This window comes from Dreissena polymorpha, chromosome 1 (assembly GCF_020536995.1).
Source record: "Dreissena polymorpha isolate Duluth1 chromosome 1, UMN_Dpol_1.0, whole genome shotgun sequence".
Taxonomy (NCBI): domain Eukaryota; kingdom Metazoa; phylum Mollusca; class Bivalvia; order Myida; family Dreissenidae; genus Dreissena; species Dreissena polymorpha.
In genome coordinates, this window is record NC_068355.1 from 97,976,202 (window position 1) to 97,996,080 (window position 19,879).

The 19,879-nt window shown below is 44.1% G+C and overlaps 1 protein-coding gene across 4 annotated transcripts in view; it reads right to left on the reverse strand.

Moving 5' to 3' along the window:
• The window catches only part of LOC127841834 (non-structural maintenance of chromosomes element 3 homolog), a 56,098-nt gene that overhangs the window by 20,158 nt on the left and 16,061 nt on the right, over nucleotides 1-19,879 (reverse strand). For all 4 annotated transcript variants that reach the window (XM_052370974.1, XM_052370965.1, XM_052370957.1 and 1 more), the window contains exons 2-7: nucleotides 19,727-19,847; nucleotides 16,909-16,988; nucleotides 14,715-14,815; nucleotides 13,383-13,465; nucleotides 12,311-12,353; nucleotides 9,920-10,097 (exon numbers count right to left, since the gene is read on the reverse strand). In XM_052370974.1, the coding sequence (XP_052226934.1) occupies nucleotides 9,920-10,097; nucleotides 12,311-12,353; nucleotides 13,383-13,465; nucleotides 14,715-14,815; nucleotides 16,909-16,988; nucleotides 19,727-19,826 (585 nt within the window). In that variant the 5' untranslated portion in view covers nucleotides 19,827-19,847. The remainder of the gene's footprint in view (nucleotides 1-9,919; nucleotides 10,098-12,310; nucleotides 12,354-13,382; nucleotides 13,466-14,714; nucleotides 14,816-16,908; nucleotides 16,989-19,726; nucleotides 19,848-19,879) is intronic.

Genomic DNA, 19,879 nt, shown 5'->3' on the forward strand with positions numbered 1-19,879 from the left:
GTTTACACAGTCCCCTACCTTACTGACATATTGCAGTATCTTCCTCTTGGGGGTCTCCTGGTGGGCCCTCTGGCCCAAGCCTGCATACTCTACATGCTTACACAGTCCCCTACCTTACTGACATATTCCAGTATCTTCCTCTTGGTGGTCTCCTGGTGGGCCCTCTGGCCCCAGCCTGCATACTCTACTTGTTTACACCGTCCCCTACCTTACTGATATATTGCAGTATCTTCCTCTTGGTGGTCTCCTGGTGTGCCCTGTGGACCCAGCCTGCATACTAGACATGCTTACACCGTCCCCTACCTTACTGACATATTGCAGTATCTTCCTTTTGGTGGTCTCCTGGTGGGCCCTTTGGCCCCAGCCTGCATACTCTAAATGTTTACACAGTCCCCTACCTTACTGACATATTGCAGTATCTTCCTCTTGGGGGTCCCCTTGTGGGCCCTGTGGACCCAGCCTGCATACTCTACATGTTTACACAGTCCCCTACCTTACTGACATATTGCAGTATCTTCCTCTTGGTGGTCTCCTGGTGGGCCCTCTGGCCCCAGCCTGCATACTCTACTTGTTTACACCATCCCCTACCTAACTGACATATTGCAGTATCTTCCTCTTGGTGGTCTCCTGGTGGGCCCTCTGGCCCCAGCCTGCATACTCTACATGTTTACACCGTCCCCTACCTTACTGACATATTGCAGTATCTTCCTCTTGGTGGTCTCCTGGTGGGCCCTCTGGCCCCAGCCTGCATACTCTACTTGTTTACACAGTCCCCTACCTTACTGACATATTGCAGTATCTTCCTCTTGGGGGTCTCCTGGTGGGCCCTGTGGACCCAGCCTGCATACTCTACTTGTTTACACAGTCCCCTACCTTACTGACATATTCCAGTATCTTCCTCTTGGTGGTCTCCTGGTGGGCCCTCTGGCCCCAGCCTGCATACTCTACTTGTTTACACCGTCCCCTACCTTACTGATATATTGCAGTATCTTCCTCTTGGGGGTCTCCTGGTGGGCCCTCTGGCCCCAGCCTGCATACTCTACATGCTTACACAGTCCCCTACCTTACTGACATATTCCAGTATCTTCCTCTTGGTGTTCTCCTGTTGGGCCCTCTGGCCCCAGCCTGCATACTCTACATGTTTACACAGTCCCCTACCTAACTGACATATTGCAGTATCTTCCTCTTGGGGGTCTCCTGGTGGGCCCTCTGGCCCCAGCCTGCATACTCTACATGCTTACACTCCCCTACCTTACTGACATATTGCAGTATCTTCCTCTTGGTGGTCTCCTGGTGGGCCCTCTGGCCCCAGCCTGCATACTCTACATGCTTACACAGTCCCCTACCTAACTGATATATTGCAGTATCTTCCTCTTGGGGGTCTCCTGGTGGGCCCTGTGGACCCAGCCTGCATACTCTACTTGTTTACACAGTCCCCTACCTTACTGACATATTGCAGTATCTTCCTCTTGGTGGTCTCCTGGTGGGCCCTGTGGACCCAGCCTGCATACTCTACATGCTTACACCGTCCCCTACCTTACTGACATATTGCAGTATCTTCCTCTTGGTGGTCTCCTGGTGGGCCCTCTGGCCCCAGCCTGCATACTCTACATGTTTACACAGTCCCCTACCTTACTGACATATTGCAGTATCTTCCTCTTGGGGGTCCCCTGGTGGGCCCTGTGGACCCAGCCTGCATACTCTACATGTTTACACAGTCCCCTACCTTACTGACATATTGCAGTATCTTCCTCTTGGTGGTCTCCTGGTGGGCCCTCTGGCCCCAGCCTGCATACTCTACTTGTTTACACCATCCCCTACCTAACTGACATATTGCAGTATCTTCCTCTTGGTGGTCTCCTGGTGGGCCCTCTGGCCCCAGCCTGCATACTCAACATGTTTACACAGTCCCCTACCTTACTGACATATTGCAGTATCTTCCTCTTGGTGGTCCCCTGGTGGGCCCTCTCGTTCCAGCCTGCATACTCTACATGCTTACACAGTCCCCTACCTTACTGACATATTGCAGTATCTTCCTCTTGTTGTTCCCCTGGTGGGCCCTCTGGCCCCAGCCTGAATACTCTACTTGTTTACACAGTCCCCTACCTTACTGACATATTCCAGTATCTTCCTCTTGGTGGTCTCCTGGTGGGCCCTGTGGCCCCAGCCTGCATACTCTACATGCTTACACAGTCCCCAACCTTACTGACATATTGCAGTATCTTCCTCTTGGTGGTCTCCTGGTGGGCCCTCTGGCCCCAGCCTGCATACTCAACATGCTTACACAGTCCCCTACCTAACTGACATATTGCAGTATCTTCCTCTTGGTGGTCTCCTGGTGGGCCCTCTGGCCCCAGCCTGCATACTCTACATGCTTACACAGTCCCCTACCTTACTGACATATTGCAGTATCTTTCTCTTGGTGGTCTCCTGGTGGGCCCTCTGGCCCCAGCCTGCATACTCTACATGTTTACACCATCCCCTACCTTACTGACATATTGCAGTATCTTCCTCTTGGTGGTCTCCTGGTGGGCCCTGTGGACCCAGCCTGCATACTCTACATGCTTACACAGTCCCCTACCTTACTGACATATTGCAGTATCTTCCTCTTGGTGGTCTCCTGGTGGGCCCTCTGGCCCCAGCCTGCATACTCTACATGTTTACACAGTCCCCTACCTTACTGACATATTGCAGTATCTTCCTCTTGGTGGTCTCCTGGTGGGCCCTGTGGACCCAGCCTGCATACTCTACATGCTTACACAGTCCCCTACCTAACTGATATATTGCAGTATCTTCCTCTTGGTGGTCTCCTGGTGGGCCCTGTGGACCCAGCCTGCATACTCTACATGCTTACACAGTCCCCTACCTTACTGACATATTGCAGTATCTTCCTCTTGTTGTTCCCCTGGTGGGCCCTCTGGCCCCAGCCTGCATACTCTACATGCTTACACAGTCCCTTACCTTACTGACATATTGCAGTATCTTCCTCTTGGTGGTCTCCTGGTGGGCCCTCTGGCCCCAGCCTGCATACTCTACATGTTTACACCGTCCCCTACCTTACTGACATATTGCAGTATCTTCCTCTTGGGGGTCTCCTGGTGGGCCCTGTGGACCCAGCCTGCATACTCTACTTGTTTACACCATCCCCTACCTTACTGACATATTGCAGTATCTTCCTCTTGGTGGTCTCCTGGTGGGCCCTCTGGCCCCAGCCTGCATACTCTACATGTTTACACCGTCCCCTACCTTACTGACATATTGCAGCATCTTCCTCTTGGGGGTCTCCTGGTGGGCCCTCTGGCCCCAGCCTGCATACTCAACATGCTTACACAGTCCCCTACCTAACTGACATATTGCAGTATCTTCCTCTTGGGGGTCCCCTGGTGGGCCCTCTGGCCCCAGCCTGCATACTCTACATGTTTACACCATCCCCTACTCAGCATACTCTACATGTTTACACAGTCCCCTACCTTACTGACATATTGCAGTATCTTCCTCTTGGGGGTCTCCTGGTGGGCCCTCTGGCCCCAGCCTGCATACTCTACATGCTTACACAGTCCCCTACCTTACTGACATATTGCAGTATCTTCCTCTTCGTGGTCTCCTGGTGGGCCCTCTGGCCCCAGCCTGCATACTCTACATGTTTACACAGTCCCCTACCTTACTGACATATTGCAGTATCTTCCTCTTGGTGGTCTCCTGGTGGGCCCTCTGGCCCCAGCCTGCATACTCTACATGTTTACACAGTCCCCTACCTTACTGACATATTGCAGTATCTTCCTCTTGGTGGTCTCCTGGTGGGCCCTCTGGCCCCAGCCTGCATACTCTACATGCTTACACCGTCCCCTACCTAACTGACATATTGCAGTATCTTCCTCTTGGTGGTCTCCTGGTGGGCCCTCTGGCCCCAGCCTGCATACTCTACTTGTTTACACAGTCCCCTACCTTACTGACATATTGCAGTATCTTCCTCTTGGTGGTCTCCTGGTGGGCCCTCTGGCCCCAGCCTGCATAATCTACATGTTTACACCGTCCCCTACCTTACTGACATATTGCAGTCTCTTCCTCTTGGTCGTCTCCTGGTGGGCCCTCTGGCCCCAGCCTGCATACTCTACATGTTTACACAGTCCCCTACCTTACTGACATATTGCAGTATCTTCCTCTTGGTGGTCCCCTGGTGGGCCCTCTGGCCCCAGCCTGCATACTCTACTTGTTTACACCATCCCCTACCTTACTGACATATTTCAGTCTCTTCCTCTTGGTGGTCTCCTGGTGGGCCCTCTGGCCCCAGCCTGCATTCTCTACATGCTTACACAGTCCCCTACCTTACTGACATATTGCAGTATCTTCCTCTTGGTGGTCTCCTGGTGGGCCCTCTGGCCCCAGCCTGCATACTCTACTTGTTTACACAGTCCCCTACCTTACTGACATATTGCAGCATCTTCCTCTTGGTGGTCTCCTGGTGGGCCCTGTGGACCCAGCCTGCATACTCTACATGCTTACACAGTCCCCTACCTTACTGACATATTGCAGTATCTTTCTCTTGGTGGTCTCCTGGTGGGCCCTCTGGCCCCAGCCTGCATACTCTACTTGTTTACACCATCCCCTACCTTACTGACATATTGCAGTCTCTTCCTCTTGGTGGTCTCCTGGTGGGCCCTCTGGCCCCAGCCTGCATACTCTACATGCTTACAGAGTCCCCTACCTTACTGACATATTGCAGTATCTTCCTCTTGGGGGTCTCCTGGTGGGCCCTCTTACCCCAGCCTGCATACTCTACATGCTTACACCGTCCCCTACCTTACTGACATATTGCAGTATCTTCCTCTTGGGGGTCTCCTGGTGGGCCCTCTGGGCCCAGCCTGCATACTCAACATGCTTACACAGTCCCCTACCTAACTGACATATTGCAGTATCTTCCTCTTGGGGGTCTCCTGGTGGGCCCTCTGGCCCCAGCCTGCATACTCTACATGCTTACACAGTCCCCTACCTAACTGACATATTGCAGTATCTTCCTCTTGGTGGTCTCCTGGTGGGCCCTGTGGACCCAGCCTGCATACTCAACATGCTTACACAGTCCCCTACCTTACTGACATATTGCAGTATCTTCCTCTTGGTGGTCTTCTGGTGGGCCCTGTGGACCCAGCCTGCATACTCTACATGCTTACACAGTCCCCTACCTTACTGACATATTGCAGTATCTTCCTCTTGGGGGTCTCCTGGTGGGCCCTCTGGCCCCAGCCTGCATACTCTACATGCTTACACAGTCCCCTACCTAACTGACATATTGCAGTATCTTCCTCTTGGGGGTCTCCTGGTGGGCCCTGTGGACCCAGCCTGCATACTCTACATGCTTACACAGTCCCCTACCTTACTGACATATTGCAGTATCTTTCTCTTGGTGGTCTCCTGGTGGGCCCTCTGGCCCAAGCCTGCATACTCTACTTGTTTACACCGTCCCCTACCTTACTGACATATTGCAGTATCTTCCTCTTGGTGGTCTCCTGGTGGGCCCTGTGGACCCAGCCTGCATACTCTACATGCTTACACAGTCCCCTACCTTACTGACATATTGCAGTATCTTCCTCTTGGTGGTCTCCTGGTGGGCCCTGTGGACCCAGCCTGCATACTCTACTTGTTTACACAGTCCCCTACCTTACTGACATATTGCAGTATCTTCATCTTGGTGGTCTCCTGGTGGGCCCTCTGGCCCCAGCCTGCATACTCTACATGTTTACACCGTCCCCTACCTAACTGACATATTGCAGTATCTTCCTCTTGGGGGTCTCCTGGTGGGCCCTCTGGCCCAAGCCTGCATACTCTACTTGTTTACACCGTCCCCTACCTTACTGACATATTGCAGTATCTTCCTCTTGGTGGTCTCCTGGTGGGCCCTCTGACCCCAGCCTGCATACTCTACATGTTTACACCGTCCCCTACCTTACTGACATATTGCAGTATCTTCCTCTTGGTGGTCTCCTGGTGGGCCCTGTGGACCCAGCCTGCATACTCTACATGTTTACACAGTCCCCTACCTAACTGACATATTGCAGTATCTTCCTCTTGGTGGTCTCCTGGTGGGCCCTGTGGACCCAGCCTGCATACTCTACATGCTTACACCGTCCCCTAACTTACTGACATATTGCAGTATCTTCCTCTTGGGGGTCCCCTGGTGGGCCCTGTGGACCCAGCCTGCATACTCTACTTGTTTACACCGTCCCCTACCTTACTGACATATTGCAGTATCTTCCTCTTGGTGGTCTCCTGGTGGGCCCTCTGGCCCCAGCCTGCATACTCTACTTGTTTACACAGTCCCCTACCTTACTGACATATTGCAGTATCTTCCTCTTGGTGGTCTCCTGGTGGGCCCTCTGGCCCCAGCCTGCATACTCTACATGCTTACACAGTCCCCTACCTTACTGACATATTGCAGTATCTTCCTCTTGGTGGTCCCCTGGTGGGCCCTCTGGCCCCAGCCTGCATACTCTACATGTTTACACCATCCCCTACCTTACTGACATATTGCAGTATCTTCCTCTTGGGGGTCCCCTGGTGGGCCCTCTGGCCCCAGCCTGCATACTCTACATGCTTACACAGACCCCTACCTTACTGACATATTGCAGTATCTTTCTCTTGGTGGTCTCCTGGTGGGCCCTCTGGCCCCAGCCTGCATACTCTACTTGTTTACACAGTCCCCTACCTTACTGACATATTGCAGTATCTTCCTCTTGGTGGTCTCCTGGTGGGCCCTGTGGACCCAGCCTGCATACTCTACATGCTTACACAGTCCCCTACCTTACTAACATATTGCAGTATCTTCCTCTTGGTGGTCTCCTGGTGGGCCCTGTGGACCCAGCCTGCATACTCTACTTGTTTACACAGTCCCCTACCTTACTGACATATTGCAGTATCTTCCTCTTGGTGGTCTCCTGGTGGGCCCTCTGGCCCCAGCCTGCATACTCTACATGTTTACACCGTCCCCTACCTTACTGACATATTGCAGTATCTTCCTCTTGGGGGTCTCCTGGTGGGCCCTGTGGACCCAGCCTGCATACTCTACATGCTTACACAGTCCCCTACCTTACTGACATATTGCAGTATCTTTCTCTTGGTGGTCTCCTGGTGGGCCCTCTGGCCCCAGCCTGCATACTCTACTTGTTTACACCGTCCCCTACCTTACTGACATATTGCAGTATCTTCCTCTTGGTGGTCTCCTGGTGGGCCCTCTGACCCCAGCCTGCATACTCTACATGTTTACACCGTCCCCTACCTTACTGACATATTGCAGTATCTTCCTCTTGGTGGTCTCCTGGTGGGCCCTGTGGACCCAGCCTGCATACTCTACATGCTTACACCGTCCCCTACCTTACTGACATATTGCAGTATCTTCCTCTTGGGGGTCCCCTGGTGGGCCCTGTGGACCCAGCCTGCATACTCTACTTGTTTACACCGTCCCCTACCTTACTGACATATTGCAGTATCTTCCTCTTGGTGGTCTCCTGGTGGGCCCTCTGGCCCCAGCCTGCATACTCTACATGCTTACACAGTCCCATACCTTACTGACATATTGCAGTATCTTCCTCTTGGGGGTCCCCTGGTGGGCCCTCTGGCCCCAGCCTGCATACTCTACATGTTTACACAGTCCCCTACCTTACTGACATATTGCAGTATCTTCCTCTTGGGGGTCCCCTGGTGGGCCCTCTGGCCCCAGCCTGCATACTCTACATGCTTACACCATCCCCTACCTTACTGACATATTGCAGTATCTTCCTCTTGGGGGTCTCCTGGTGGGCCCCCTGGACACAGCCTGCATACTCTACATGTTTACACCATCCCCTACCTTACTGACATATTGCAGTATCTTCCTCTTGGGGGTCTCCTGGTGGGCCCTGTGGCCCCAGCCTGCATACTCTACATGTTTACACCATCCCCTACCTTACTGACATATTGCAGTATCTTCCTCTTGGGGGTCTCCTGGTGGGCCCTGTGGACCCAGCCTGCATACTCTACATGTTTACACCATCCCCTACCTTACTGACATATTGCAGTATCTTCCTCTTGGGGGTCCCCTGGTGGGCCCTCTGGCCCCAGCCTGCATACTCTACATGTTTACACAGTCCCCTACCTTACTGACATATTGCAGTATCTTCCTCTTGGGGGTCTCCTGGTGGGCCCTCTGGCCCCAGCCTGCATACTCAACATGCTTACACAGTCCCCTACCTTACTGACATATTGCAGTATCTTCCTCTTGGGGGTCCCCTGGTGGGCCCTCTGGCCCCAGCCTGCATACTCTACATGTTTACACAGTCCCCTACCTTACTGACATATTGCAGTATCTTCCTCTTGGGGGTCTCCTGGTGGGCCCTCTGGCCCAAGCCTGCATACTCTACATGCTTACACAGTCCCCTACCTTACTGACATATTGCAGTATCTTCCTCTTGGGGGTCCCCTGGTGGGCCCTCTGGCCCCAGCCTGCATACTCAACATGCTTACACAGTCCCCTACCTTACTGACATATTGCAGTATCTTTCTCTTGGTGGTCTCCTGGTGGGCCCTCTGGCCCCAGCCTGCATACTCTACATGCTTACACAGTCCCCTACCTAACTGACATATTGCAGTATCTTCCTCTTGGGGGTCTCCTGGTGGGCCCTGTGGACCCAGCCTGCATACTCTACATGTTTACACCGTCCCCTACCTTACTGACATATTGCAGTATCTTCCTCTTGGTGGTCTCTTGGTGGGCCCTGTGGACCCAGCCTGCATACTCTACTTGTTTACACAGTCCCCTACCTTACTGACATATTGCAGTATCTTCCTCTTTGTGGTCTCCTGGTGGGCCCTCTGGTCCCAGCCTGCATACTCTACTTGTTTACACAGTCCCCTACCTTACTGACATATTGCAGCATCTTCCTCTTGGTGGTCTCCTGGTGGGCCCTCTGGCCCCAGCCTGCATACTCTACATGTTTACACAGTCCCCTACCTTACTGACATATTGCAGTATCTTCCTCTTGGGGGTCTCCTGGTGGGCCATGTGAACCCAGCCTGCATACTCTACATGTTTACACAGTCCCCTACCTTACTGACATATTGCAGTATCTTCCTCTTGGGGGTCTCCTGGTGGGCCCTCTGGCCCCAGCCTGCATACTCTACATGTTTACACCATCCCCTACCTTACTGACATATTGCAGTATCTTCCTCTTGGTGGTCTCCTGGTGGGCCCTGTGGACCCAGCCTGCATACTCTACTTGTTTACACAGTCCCCTACCTTACTGACATATTGCAGTATTTTCCTCTTGGTGGTCTCCTGGTGGGCCCTCTGGCCCCAGCCTGCATACTCTACATGCTTACACAGTCCCCTACCTTACTGACATATTGCAGTATCTTCCTCTTGGGGGTCCCCTGGTGGGCCCTCTGGCCCCAGCCTGCATACTCTACATGCTTACACAGTCCCCTACCTTACTGACATATTGCAGTATCTTCCTCTTGGTGGTCTCCTGGTGGGCCCTCTGCATACTCTACATGTTTACACAGTCCCCTACCTTACTGACATATTGCAGTATCTTCCTCTTGGGGGTCTCCTGGTGGGCCATGTGAACCCAGCCTGCATACTCTACATGTTTACACAGTCCCCTACCTTACTGACATATTGCAGTATCTTCCTCTTGGGGGTCCCCTGGTGGGCCCTCTGGCCCCAGCCTGCATACTCTACATGCTTACACAGTCCCCTACCTTACTAACATATTGCAGTATCTTCCTCTTGGTGGTCTCCTGGTGGGCCCTCTGGCCCCAGCCTGCATACTCTACATGTTTACACCATCCCCTACCTAACTGACATATTGCAGTATCTTCCTCTTGGTGGTCTCCTGGTGGGCCCTCTGGCCCCAGCCTGCATACTCTACTTGTTTACACCGTCCCCTACCTTACTGACATATTCCAGTATCTTCCTCTTGGTGGTCTCCTGGTGCACCCTCTGGCCCCAGCGAACCTCAACAATGGGTGGGTCTGTATTGGGCAGCGTGGTCAACTCCAGGTAACACTGACGAGCCCACTCCTGCGTGATCAACTTCTTCACATTGCCAAACACTTCATGCGTTTGGCTAAAACCAGGTCACAGTGGTCAAAATTTAAGCAGAACATGTATTTAATAGATTCAATTTGCTATTGAAGGTTTGTAATTTAAGGTTTACATTTGATTTCTTCCAAACATTTCATGCGGGAGACTATAACTAAGTCAAATCAATCAGCAGTATTGGTGTGCACTGAAATATTAACAATACTTGCAATATAAGTTCTGTATAATTTAGTGGGAGAGTTGTACAGTAATCAGTTTCTTCATGGTTTCCACACACTTTATAATGAATACATGTACTATGTAAAAACAGCTTCTTTAAAGTGTTTTATTTTTTTAAATATGTATTGTATTTTAATGTTTTGAATACAACTATGTTTATATACTCCCTTCACGTACATGTTCATGAACTGCTACATATAAAACATGTACGAATGTAATACTATATATTGAAAATAAAATTTTGCAGTTGAAAAAAAACAAGGGCTGTATGTAAAACACGCATGACCCCTAAATGGGCTGTCAGTTGTAGTGGCAGCCATTGTGTGAATACCTTAGAAACCATTTTACTGCTTCAGGTCACTGTGACCTTGACCTTTGACCTAGTGACCTGAAAATCAATAGGGGTCATCTGCCAGTCATGATCAATGTACCTATAAAGTTTCATGATCCTAGGCCCAAGCATTCTTGAGTTATCATTCAGAAACCATTTAATTGTTTTGAGTAAATGTGACCTTGACCTTTGAAGTAGTGACCTGAAAATCAATAGGGGTCATCTGCCAGTCATGCTCAATGTACCTATGAAGTTTCATGATCCTAGGCCTATGCGTTAGAGTTATCATCCGGAAACAATTTTTACTGTTTTGAGTCACTGTGACCTTGACCTTTGACCAAGTGACCTGAAAATCAATAGGGGTCATCTGCCAGTCATGATCAATGTACCTATGAAGTTTAATGATCCTAGGCCTAAGCGTTCTTGAGTTATCATCCGGAAACCATTTTATTGTTTCAAGTCACTGTGACCTTGACCTTTAACCTAGTGACTGGAAAGTAAATAGGGGTCATTTGCAAGTCATGATCAATGTACCTATGAAGTTTCATGATCCTAGGCCTTAGCGTTCTTGAGTTATCAGCCGGCAACCATTTTACTGTTTTGAGTCACTGTGACCTTTAACTTTGACCTAGTAACCTGAAAATCAATAGGGGTCATCTGCCAGTCATGATCAATGTACCTATGAAGTTTCATGATCTTAGGCCTAAGCATTGTTGAGTTATCATCCGGAAACCATTTTACTGTTTCAAGTCAATGTGACCTTGACCTTTGACCTAGTGACCTGAAAATCAATAGGGTCATCTGCCAGTCATGATCAATTTACCTATGAAGTTTAAAGATCCTAGGCTTAAGCATTCTTGAGTTATCTGGACACCATTTTACTGCTGCTTCAGGTCACTGTGACCTTGACCTTTGACCTAGTGAACTGAAAATCAATAGGGGTCATCTGTCAGTCATGATCAATGTACCTATGAAGTTTCATGATCCTAGGCCTAAGCATTGTTGAGTTATCATCCAGAAACCATTTTACTGTTTTGAGTCACTGTAACCTTGAGCTTTTACCTAGTGACCTGAAAATCAATAGGGGTCATCTGCCAGTCATGATCAATGTACCTATAAAGTTTCATGATCCTAGGCCTAAGCTTTCTTGAGTCATCATCCGGAAACCATTTGGTGGACGGACCGACGGACTGACCGACATGTGCAAAACAATATACCCCCTCTTCTTCGAAGGGGGGCATAATAAAACAAGAGCACCGCATAACGGGTGCCAACGCTCGGCTGCGGGTGCATTTTTTAATAAATGAAAGCTTGTCAGATTTTTTTTTTTTTTAGAGGCCACAGTGACCTTGACCTTTGACCTTGTGACCCCAAAATGGGTGTGGCATGTAGAACTTATCAAGGTGCATATACTTTGATGTATGAAGTATGAAGTTTCCAAGTTGTAGGTGGAAGCACTTTGATTTAGAGCCAATGTTCAAAAGGTTAACAAAATGCAAAGGTTTTAGCACGAACGCCGGATTACGAGCTGGCTATGACAATACCTCAGGCTTTCTCCGAAAATAGCCGAGCTTAAAATTATATTCTCTTGAAAATTAATAAAAAGTTTTAGCAACAGATAACTGAAGAAAATAAGAAGCTGAGAGCATGTTCCCACTTAAAGATTCTACAACTATCTGTATACTCACTCCTGATCCACCCCAAATTTCTTTAGAGCACTCCAAAGCTGACCTTGATAAAAAGACAATATCAAAGTTATATGTGAAAAGCACACACTTTTTGGTATAATATGCAGTTGTCACATACACATTTCTATCTAGGACTGGTGCATTTATTGACACATGTCATGCATAAATGGGTCTTATGCGCAGCTCCAGTCCAGCCTACCAATATGCACAGTCTGGTCAGGAGCAAATCCTGTTCTTCAATGAGTCCATGAAACCTTGAGTATCCATATAGCAGACAGAGTAGATTCTGACTAGACTGCCAAATTGAGAAGGCTGGTCTAAAGCTAAGCTAAGCATATGGCATTTTCGCATGACATGGCAAAATTTGTGTGTTACATAAACACGTTCAGAGACACCAGAAGCAGATAACCACAAGTAATGGCCGCCTATTTATAACATATTACATTTCAATACAAGTACAGTACATAACAAGTACACCTGCTAAAACTGTTCACAATATTATGTTTTTTTAGAGCAGATTAAATTTATCGGTATATTGCAAATGTTCTATTGCAAGGAATTTCGCCTATATCAAATTTAGATATCTCTGGCTAATTTCCACATGCAGGATTGTATAACAAGTTTTCAAAAACATTAAAATGGACACTTACAAACTAAGTATATACACATTTTCTAGATTATTTTTGGCACAAAATAAAAGCCTGAAAGTCATCAACTCTTGACAACAACTAGCCTGGTATTGCATAAATGACATAATTTCTCACTGTATGTCACAGCTTTCCCTTGCAAAATGTATTTAATCGCAGTCTGTTACAGCATTCCCTTGCAAGACATATTTACTAACAGTGTGATAAATATTTACTTGCAAGATGTATTTACTAACAGTCTATTACAAAGTTCACTTGCAAGAAGTTTTAATTCAATTTCTGTTCCAACATTCCCTTGCATGATATTTTTACTCACTTTTTGGTATCAAGTTCCCTTACAAGAAGTATTTACTGGCTGTTAAAACGTTCCCTTGCATGACATTTTACTGGACCAAAATATTCCCTTGAAAGAAGTATTTACTCACTGTCTGTTACAACATTCCCTGACATAAAGATTATGCTCAAGACCACAATCAGCAGCCCTTGTTTGCATTCTTCCTCCTCACTCCTGCAACATAACATGAACAGCAACTGGTAAAGAAATCAACATTATAAAAGGTATTTGCAACTTGCATAGAAAAAACAATAATATACATAATAGCTCTTTGTATAGAAACCATAATGATAAGGTAATTGCAATTTGTATGGAAACAACAATTATATAAGATAATTGTTCAGGAAATCATAATTATAGAAGGTAACTTAAACTTGTATGGAAACGACAATCATCAATGGTAGCAGCAACTTCAAAAAATTAATTATAAAAGGTAAAAGCACTTGTATGGAAATCACAATTAAAGAAGGTAAAGGCACTAACATGGAAATCTTAATTATAGAAGGTAACAGCACTTGCATGGAAACAACAATTATAGAAGATAACAACACTTGCATGGAAACAACAATTATAGAAGGTAACAGCACTTGCATGGAAACAACAATTATAGAAGGTAACAATACTTGCATGGAAACAACAATTATAGAAGGTAACAGCACTTGCATGGAAACAACAATTATAGAAGGTAACAACACTTGCATGGAAACAACAATTATAGAAGGTAACAGCACTTGCATGGAAACAACAATTATAGAAGGTAACAACACTTGCATGGAAACAACAATTATAGAAGGTAACAGCACTTGCATGGAAACAACAATTATAGAAGGTAACAATACTTGCATGGAAACAACAATTATAGAAGGTAACAACACTTGCATGAAAACAACAATTATAGAAGGTAACAACACTTGCATGGAAATAACAATTATAGAAGGTAACAACACTTGCATGGAAACAACAATTATAGAAGGTAACAGCACTTGCATGGAAACAACAATTATAGAAGGTAACAGCACTTGCATGGAAACAACCATTATAGAAGGTAACATGAACTTGAATGGAAACAACAATTATAGAAGGTAACAGCATTTTCCATGAAAACAATGATAAAAGGTAAAAGAAACTTGTATGGAAACAGCAATGATTTACAATAATGGAAAATTGAATGGAACCAACTCACTTCTTCAACATTGATATACCGGTAAGGTACAACAACATGCATGAAGACTTTCTTCATAAAGAAAACAGACACACTGTAGAAGAACACGGTGATAATTATAAACTGGCATTGACAAAAACGATAGTTGATTACTGGACACTAACTTAAATTATTACTTTAATCTGCAATAAAATCATCAGTGTTCCCTGAAAATTAAATGTCAGCTAACATTCTGTACAAAGATTGCTCTCAGCCGATTACCAAGTGAGATGGTAGCTGTCCTTATCAAGCTCCAGGTTGTTGACCAGTATGAAGCTGCCCTTGTGCTTGTCCTCCAACTCCACCAGGCTGATCCCAAACAACTGCAACAGTGCATTAGCTGCCTATACAGATGTAAATGTCAAGATATATGTAGGTTGTTAAAGTATTGATCTTTAAAATATAATGAATTAGTTTGTCTTTCTGAGACCAATGATATGAAGCTGACTTATGCATGATATAGCATCACATGCATGGCACATGTGCTGATGTTTTCTGAAACATCTGTGTCATTTTTCATCATTTTGAGAATGGGGATGCATGATGGGGCCCCATAGAATTGGGAATTTGAGTTTTTGATAACAAATGCTTAAAAATTGAGAACAAAAGTGTTTTCAATATTATTTGTACTAAGGTTCAACTTATTGTATAGAGAAATGAACTAAAACATGTTGCAAATAATGTTTTTTTGAAACTTTAATTTGGAGTTTTAAGAAGTCATTTGAAAAAATATATACTCTTTGAGATTGTGAATTTCTGCCCCAACTTTGACCAACAATAAAACAACACTGTTTTTCAAAATGTCTTCGATTAACACACCACTGTATTTACTCAAAATGTTTGGACACTCAAAAATATTTATTGTGTTCCTCTGCGAAAATTTTGAAGCACAAAAATACCAGTACTCTCAAAATACAGTATTAAAAAACTTTTATTCTATTTGTATTGAAAGTGGGATATTGTTTGTATACCCTAACCTGCCTGATTGTAAGCATTTTAAAAACTGTTGTAAATGCATGACCTTTTTGTGAATGGACCAAAATAAAATGCGGAAATTATTATTTCACTCTTATTTCTGGAATCTTTGCCTTTAAATTCTTCAAATACGGAACAATATGTATGCAAACTATTAATCATTCACACATTTTTAACAAGGCATGTTGCCTAAGATAGCTTTATTGTGAATGTACATAAATAATCAAGGGTCTGGGCTGTTTGTAAAACATGCATGCCTCCCACATGGGCTGTCAGTTGTAGTTGCAGCAATTGTGTGAATACGTTAGAAACCATTTAAATGCTGCTTCAGGTCACTGTGACCTTGACCTTTGACCTAGTGACCTGAAAATCAATAGGGGTCATCTGCCAGTCATGTTCAATGTACCTATGAAGTTTCATGATCCTAGGCCAAAGCATTGTTGAGTTATCATCCAGAAACCATTTTATTGTTTTGAGTAACTGTGACCTTGACCTTTGACCTAGTGACCTGAAAATCAATATGGGTCATCTGCCAGTCATGATCAATGTACCTATGAAGTTTCATGATCCTAAGCCTAAGCATTGTTGAGTTATCATCCGGAAACCATTTTACTATTTTGAGTCCCTGTGACCTTGACCTTTGATCTAGTGACCTGAAAATAAATAGGGGTCATCTGCCAGTCAGGATCAATGAACCTATGAAGTTTCATGATCCTAGGCCTAAGTGTTCTTGAATTATCATCTGGAAACCATTTGGTGGACGGACCGACCGACAGACGGACTGACCAACGGACCAAAATGTGTAAAACAATATACCCCCTCTTTTTTGACGGGGGGCCATAAAAATAACACTAATCTTCAAAAGCTATCAGCAACCATAAGTTACTCGAATTGACATCATACCAAAATGATACAGTACAAAAACTGTTGACTTATTTTGTTCAAAAATAAAATAAAATAATTTCAACAGCACAATCTTAAAGGTCGATCCATTGTGTATAACATGCCATTGTACCCAAAGAATGCAAATGTTACTTTTCACTGTCTTCTGGCATTCGTCTGCAAGATTTTATGGCCGTAATCCTATTGTAAAAAACTTGTGAGATGTGTCCCAGGATTTACAATACATTTATGTAGAATCCTCATGAACTTCAAAAGACCAAAGCACTCGAGTCCTTTATTGTGTGGGAACATCTGGATGTCAAATTAATAAAAAAGAAAATTTCAAACATCCTAAGGATATAAGAAAACAAAAGTAATTAGGCTTCTTAGAAATACTATGGTTTTATCTATCAATCTTACATGTTTGTGTCAGATATTAATGTTGCTTTCAAGAAAATGTACAAATAATTTTTGGTATCCATGATGGCTAAATGTTAGGCAATAATGACATCATTTAACAGATTCCTCACACTAGGCCAAATTTATTGTCAATTTTTACATGTTCAAGGCGCTTGGCTGCTTCGCGGATCACATGAGGAAACGCTTTACTGCTCTCCTTCAGCACATGCTTGTTGATATCTGAAAGTAAGTAAGAAGCACACTTTCAATTCCCTTTGGTGTCTTATTGTATCAAGGTGCACTTAGACAGTAATCACAATTATTACAAGACAATAACAAGGGACAAAATTGTCACAAAACCAGGTTTTCAAAAAAATATATTTATAACTAGGGAGCTTTGTCACAGACATGACGTATACCCCTACATGCTGCATTCACACAGAATATTTTGCATGCTGTCTTTACAAAACAAGAAAAGCTAATTTATGGCAATTTTTAAGAATTATTATTCCATTATCATTAATGGTCATTTTGAACTTTGAACTCTTGAATTCTTTCGCATAACACGCCGTCTAATAACTGTGAACAAAATTAATGTACAGAGTCATTTTAAAATCTCACAATGAATGACATAGTAAATTATGACTTGCACAAGCTCATTTATGGCCATTTTTACTTTTGAACTCCAAGTGTGACCTTGACCTTGGGAGATATCGACGTAATTTTTTTGCATGACACACCGTTCAATGATTGTAAACTACTAAGTGTACCGAGTGATTTCAAAATCTCACAATGAATGACATAATTATGGCACGGACAAGATCATTTATGGCCTTTTTTGACCTTTGAACTCAAAATGTGACCTTGGAGATATTGACGAAATTTTTTTGAATGACACACCGTCCAATGATTGTGAACAAATATACAGTGTAATTTTAAAATCTCACAATGAATGACATAGCTATGGCCGGGACAAGATCATTTATGGTCATTTTTGACCTTTGAACTCACAGTGTGACCTTGACGTTGCAGATATCGACTTAATTCTTTTGCATGACACACTCTCCAATGATGGTGAATAAATGTGCCAAATGATTTTAAAATCTCACAATGAACCATATAGTTATGACCCGGACAAGCTTATTTATGGCCATTTTTTTACCTATGAACTCTAAGTGTGACCTTGACCTTGGTGATATCGACATAATTATTTCACATGACACACCGCCAAATGATGGTGAACAAATGTGCCAAATGATTTTAAAATCTCACAATGAATGGCATAGTTATGGCCCGGACAAACTTATTTTTGACCTTTGAACTCAAAGTGTGACCTTGACCTAGGAGATATTGACGTAATTCTTTTGCATGACACACCATCAAATGATTGTGAACAAATGTGCCAAATGATTTTAAAATCTCACAATGAACAACAAAGTTATGGCCCGGACAAGCTTTTTCCGCCCGCCGACATTCGCCAATCTAATAACCAGATCTTTTCTTCGGAACACCTGGTTAACAAGAGCTGTCAGAGGACAGCGCGCTCGACTATTCGAGTGCTTGACAGTATAACGTAAGCCATCATGGAGAGGGGGGGTGTATAATGTGGGTGTGTGGTAATTTAATAGATGATCTTTCAAAATTAAGGAAAACAAAAAAAAAATGGGGGGGGGGGGATTCTGGGGTGGGGCATGGGGATGGTTTGGGTGGAGTGAATTGTGGTATGTCAGGTGAGTGTTGGTTTGTCAAAGTATGAATCAAATGTGATCATAAATAAAGAAGTTATGGCAATTTAAGCAAAATTTTAAATTATCTAAATATAAAAGGGGCAATATTCTGTCAAAATGCTTGATACAGTTGTCTGCTCTTGTTTATAGATTGGGATTATGTTGGTAAAGAAGTATGCAAATTATGAAAGCAATATGTCAAAGGACATAGAAAATATTTGAGGTGGTACGCAAACTTTAACATAGATCTATCAATAATATGCATATTCTAAGTATAAAAGGGGCATTAATTCTGTCAAAATGCTTGATACAGTTGTCTGTTCTTGTTTATAGATTGGGGTCATGTTGGTAAAGAAGTATGCAAAATATGAAAGTAATATGTCAAAGGACATAGGAAATATTTGGGGTAGTATGCAAACTTCAACATTTGCACGCTAACGCTAACAGGAACGCTAATGCTAATGCCGACGTGAGTAGGATAGCTCCACTATATATATTTCATACATAATAGTTGAGCTAAAAATACATGGCTTTTTGTCTAATCCCTCGATCAGGAATGAGTGTTAAGGCCCTAATCCCAATCCTGTCTTTATCCCCAATCCATATAAAAAAATGCCAGTTTATTTCAATGGTTAAATATATTGTATATTTCATTGTTATAGTAAACTTATAATCAAATAATAAAAAATAAAAGGTCCTTTATAACACATGTTTATATGGAAGTAATTCATTTCCATTTATTAACATCTTGTGAATGTATTATTCAATTGCCTTGTACATGTACACAAGAATTCAATGACTTGTCTTTTTTTAATGATGCATGTCACAGGAATAGTTAAGATTACATCATTTCATTTCAATTGACATATAATTTAAATCATGTGTGTGGTGTATTTCTAAATATTCAAATAAAACCAATCAAAAGCATAATGTTGCTATGAGTTCTGACCATGATTTATATTTATTTATTTTAAAATAAAAAATAAGCATTCTTGGAAAAAATTACTGTACACATAAAGTTTTTTATTTTAAAAAGGATAGATTAAAGATTATTAAATGGTAAATACAAAGGAATACGTACAGAAACAATTACATTTTCACTATTTAGTCTTGTTCACAATTAAATTCTTTCCCAAAATGAAGACTTGCTTCATGAAGTAAAATTCTTAAATCTCCAATGTGGTGTTTCCCCAAAATGGAGGAACACAGCTCTGAGCTACATTATTAAATAATAAAAAAAAATATACACACCTGCTTTTTTAATTGGGATCTTCTTCTGGTCAAGAATCAACAAATACTTCACCACATCATTTATTAGTCTTTCTCTCTCTCCTGCTTCTAGGCTTGACATACTTTTCTGACTAAGGGTTTCCTAAATCAAACAACAATTTTTACTTCTTACAC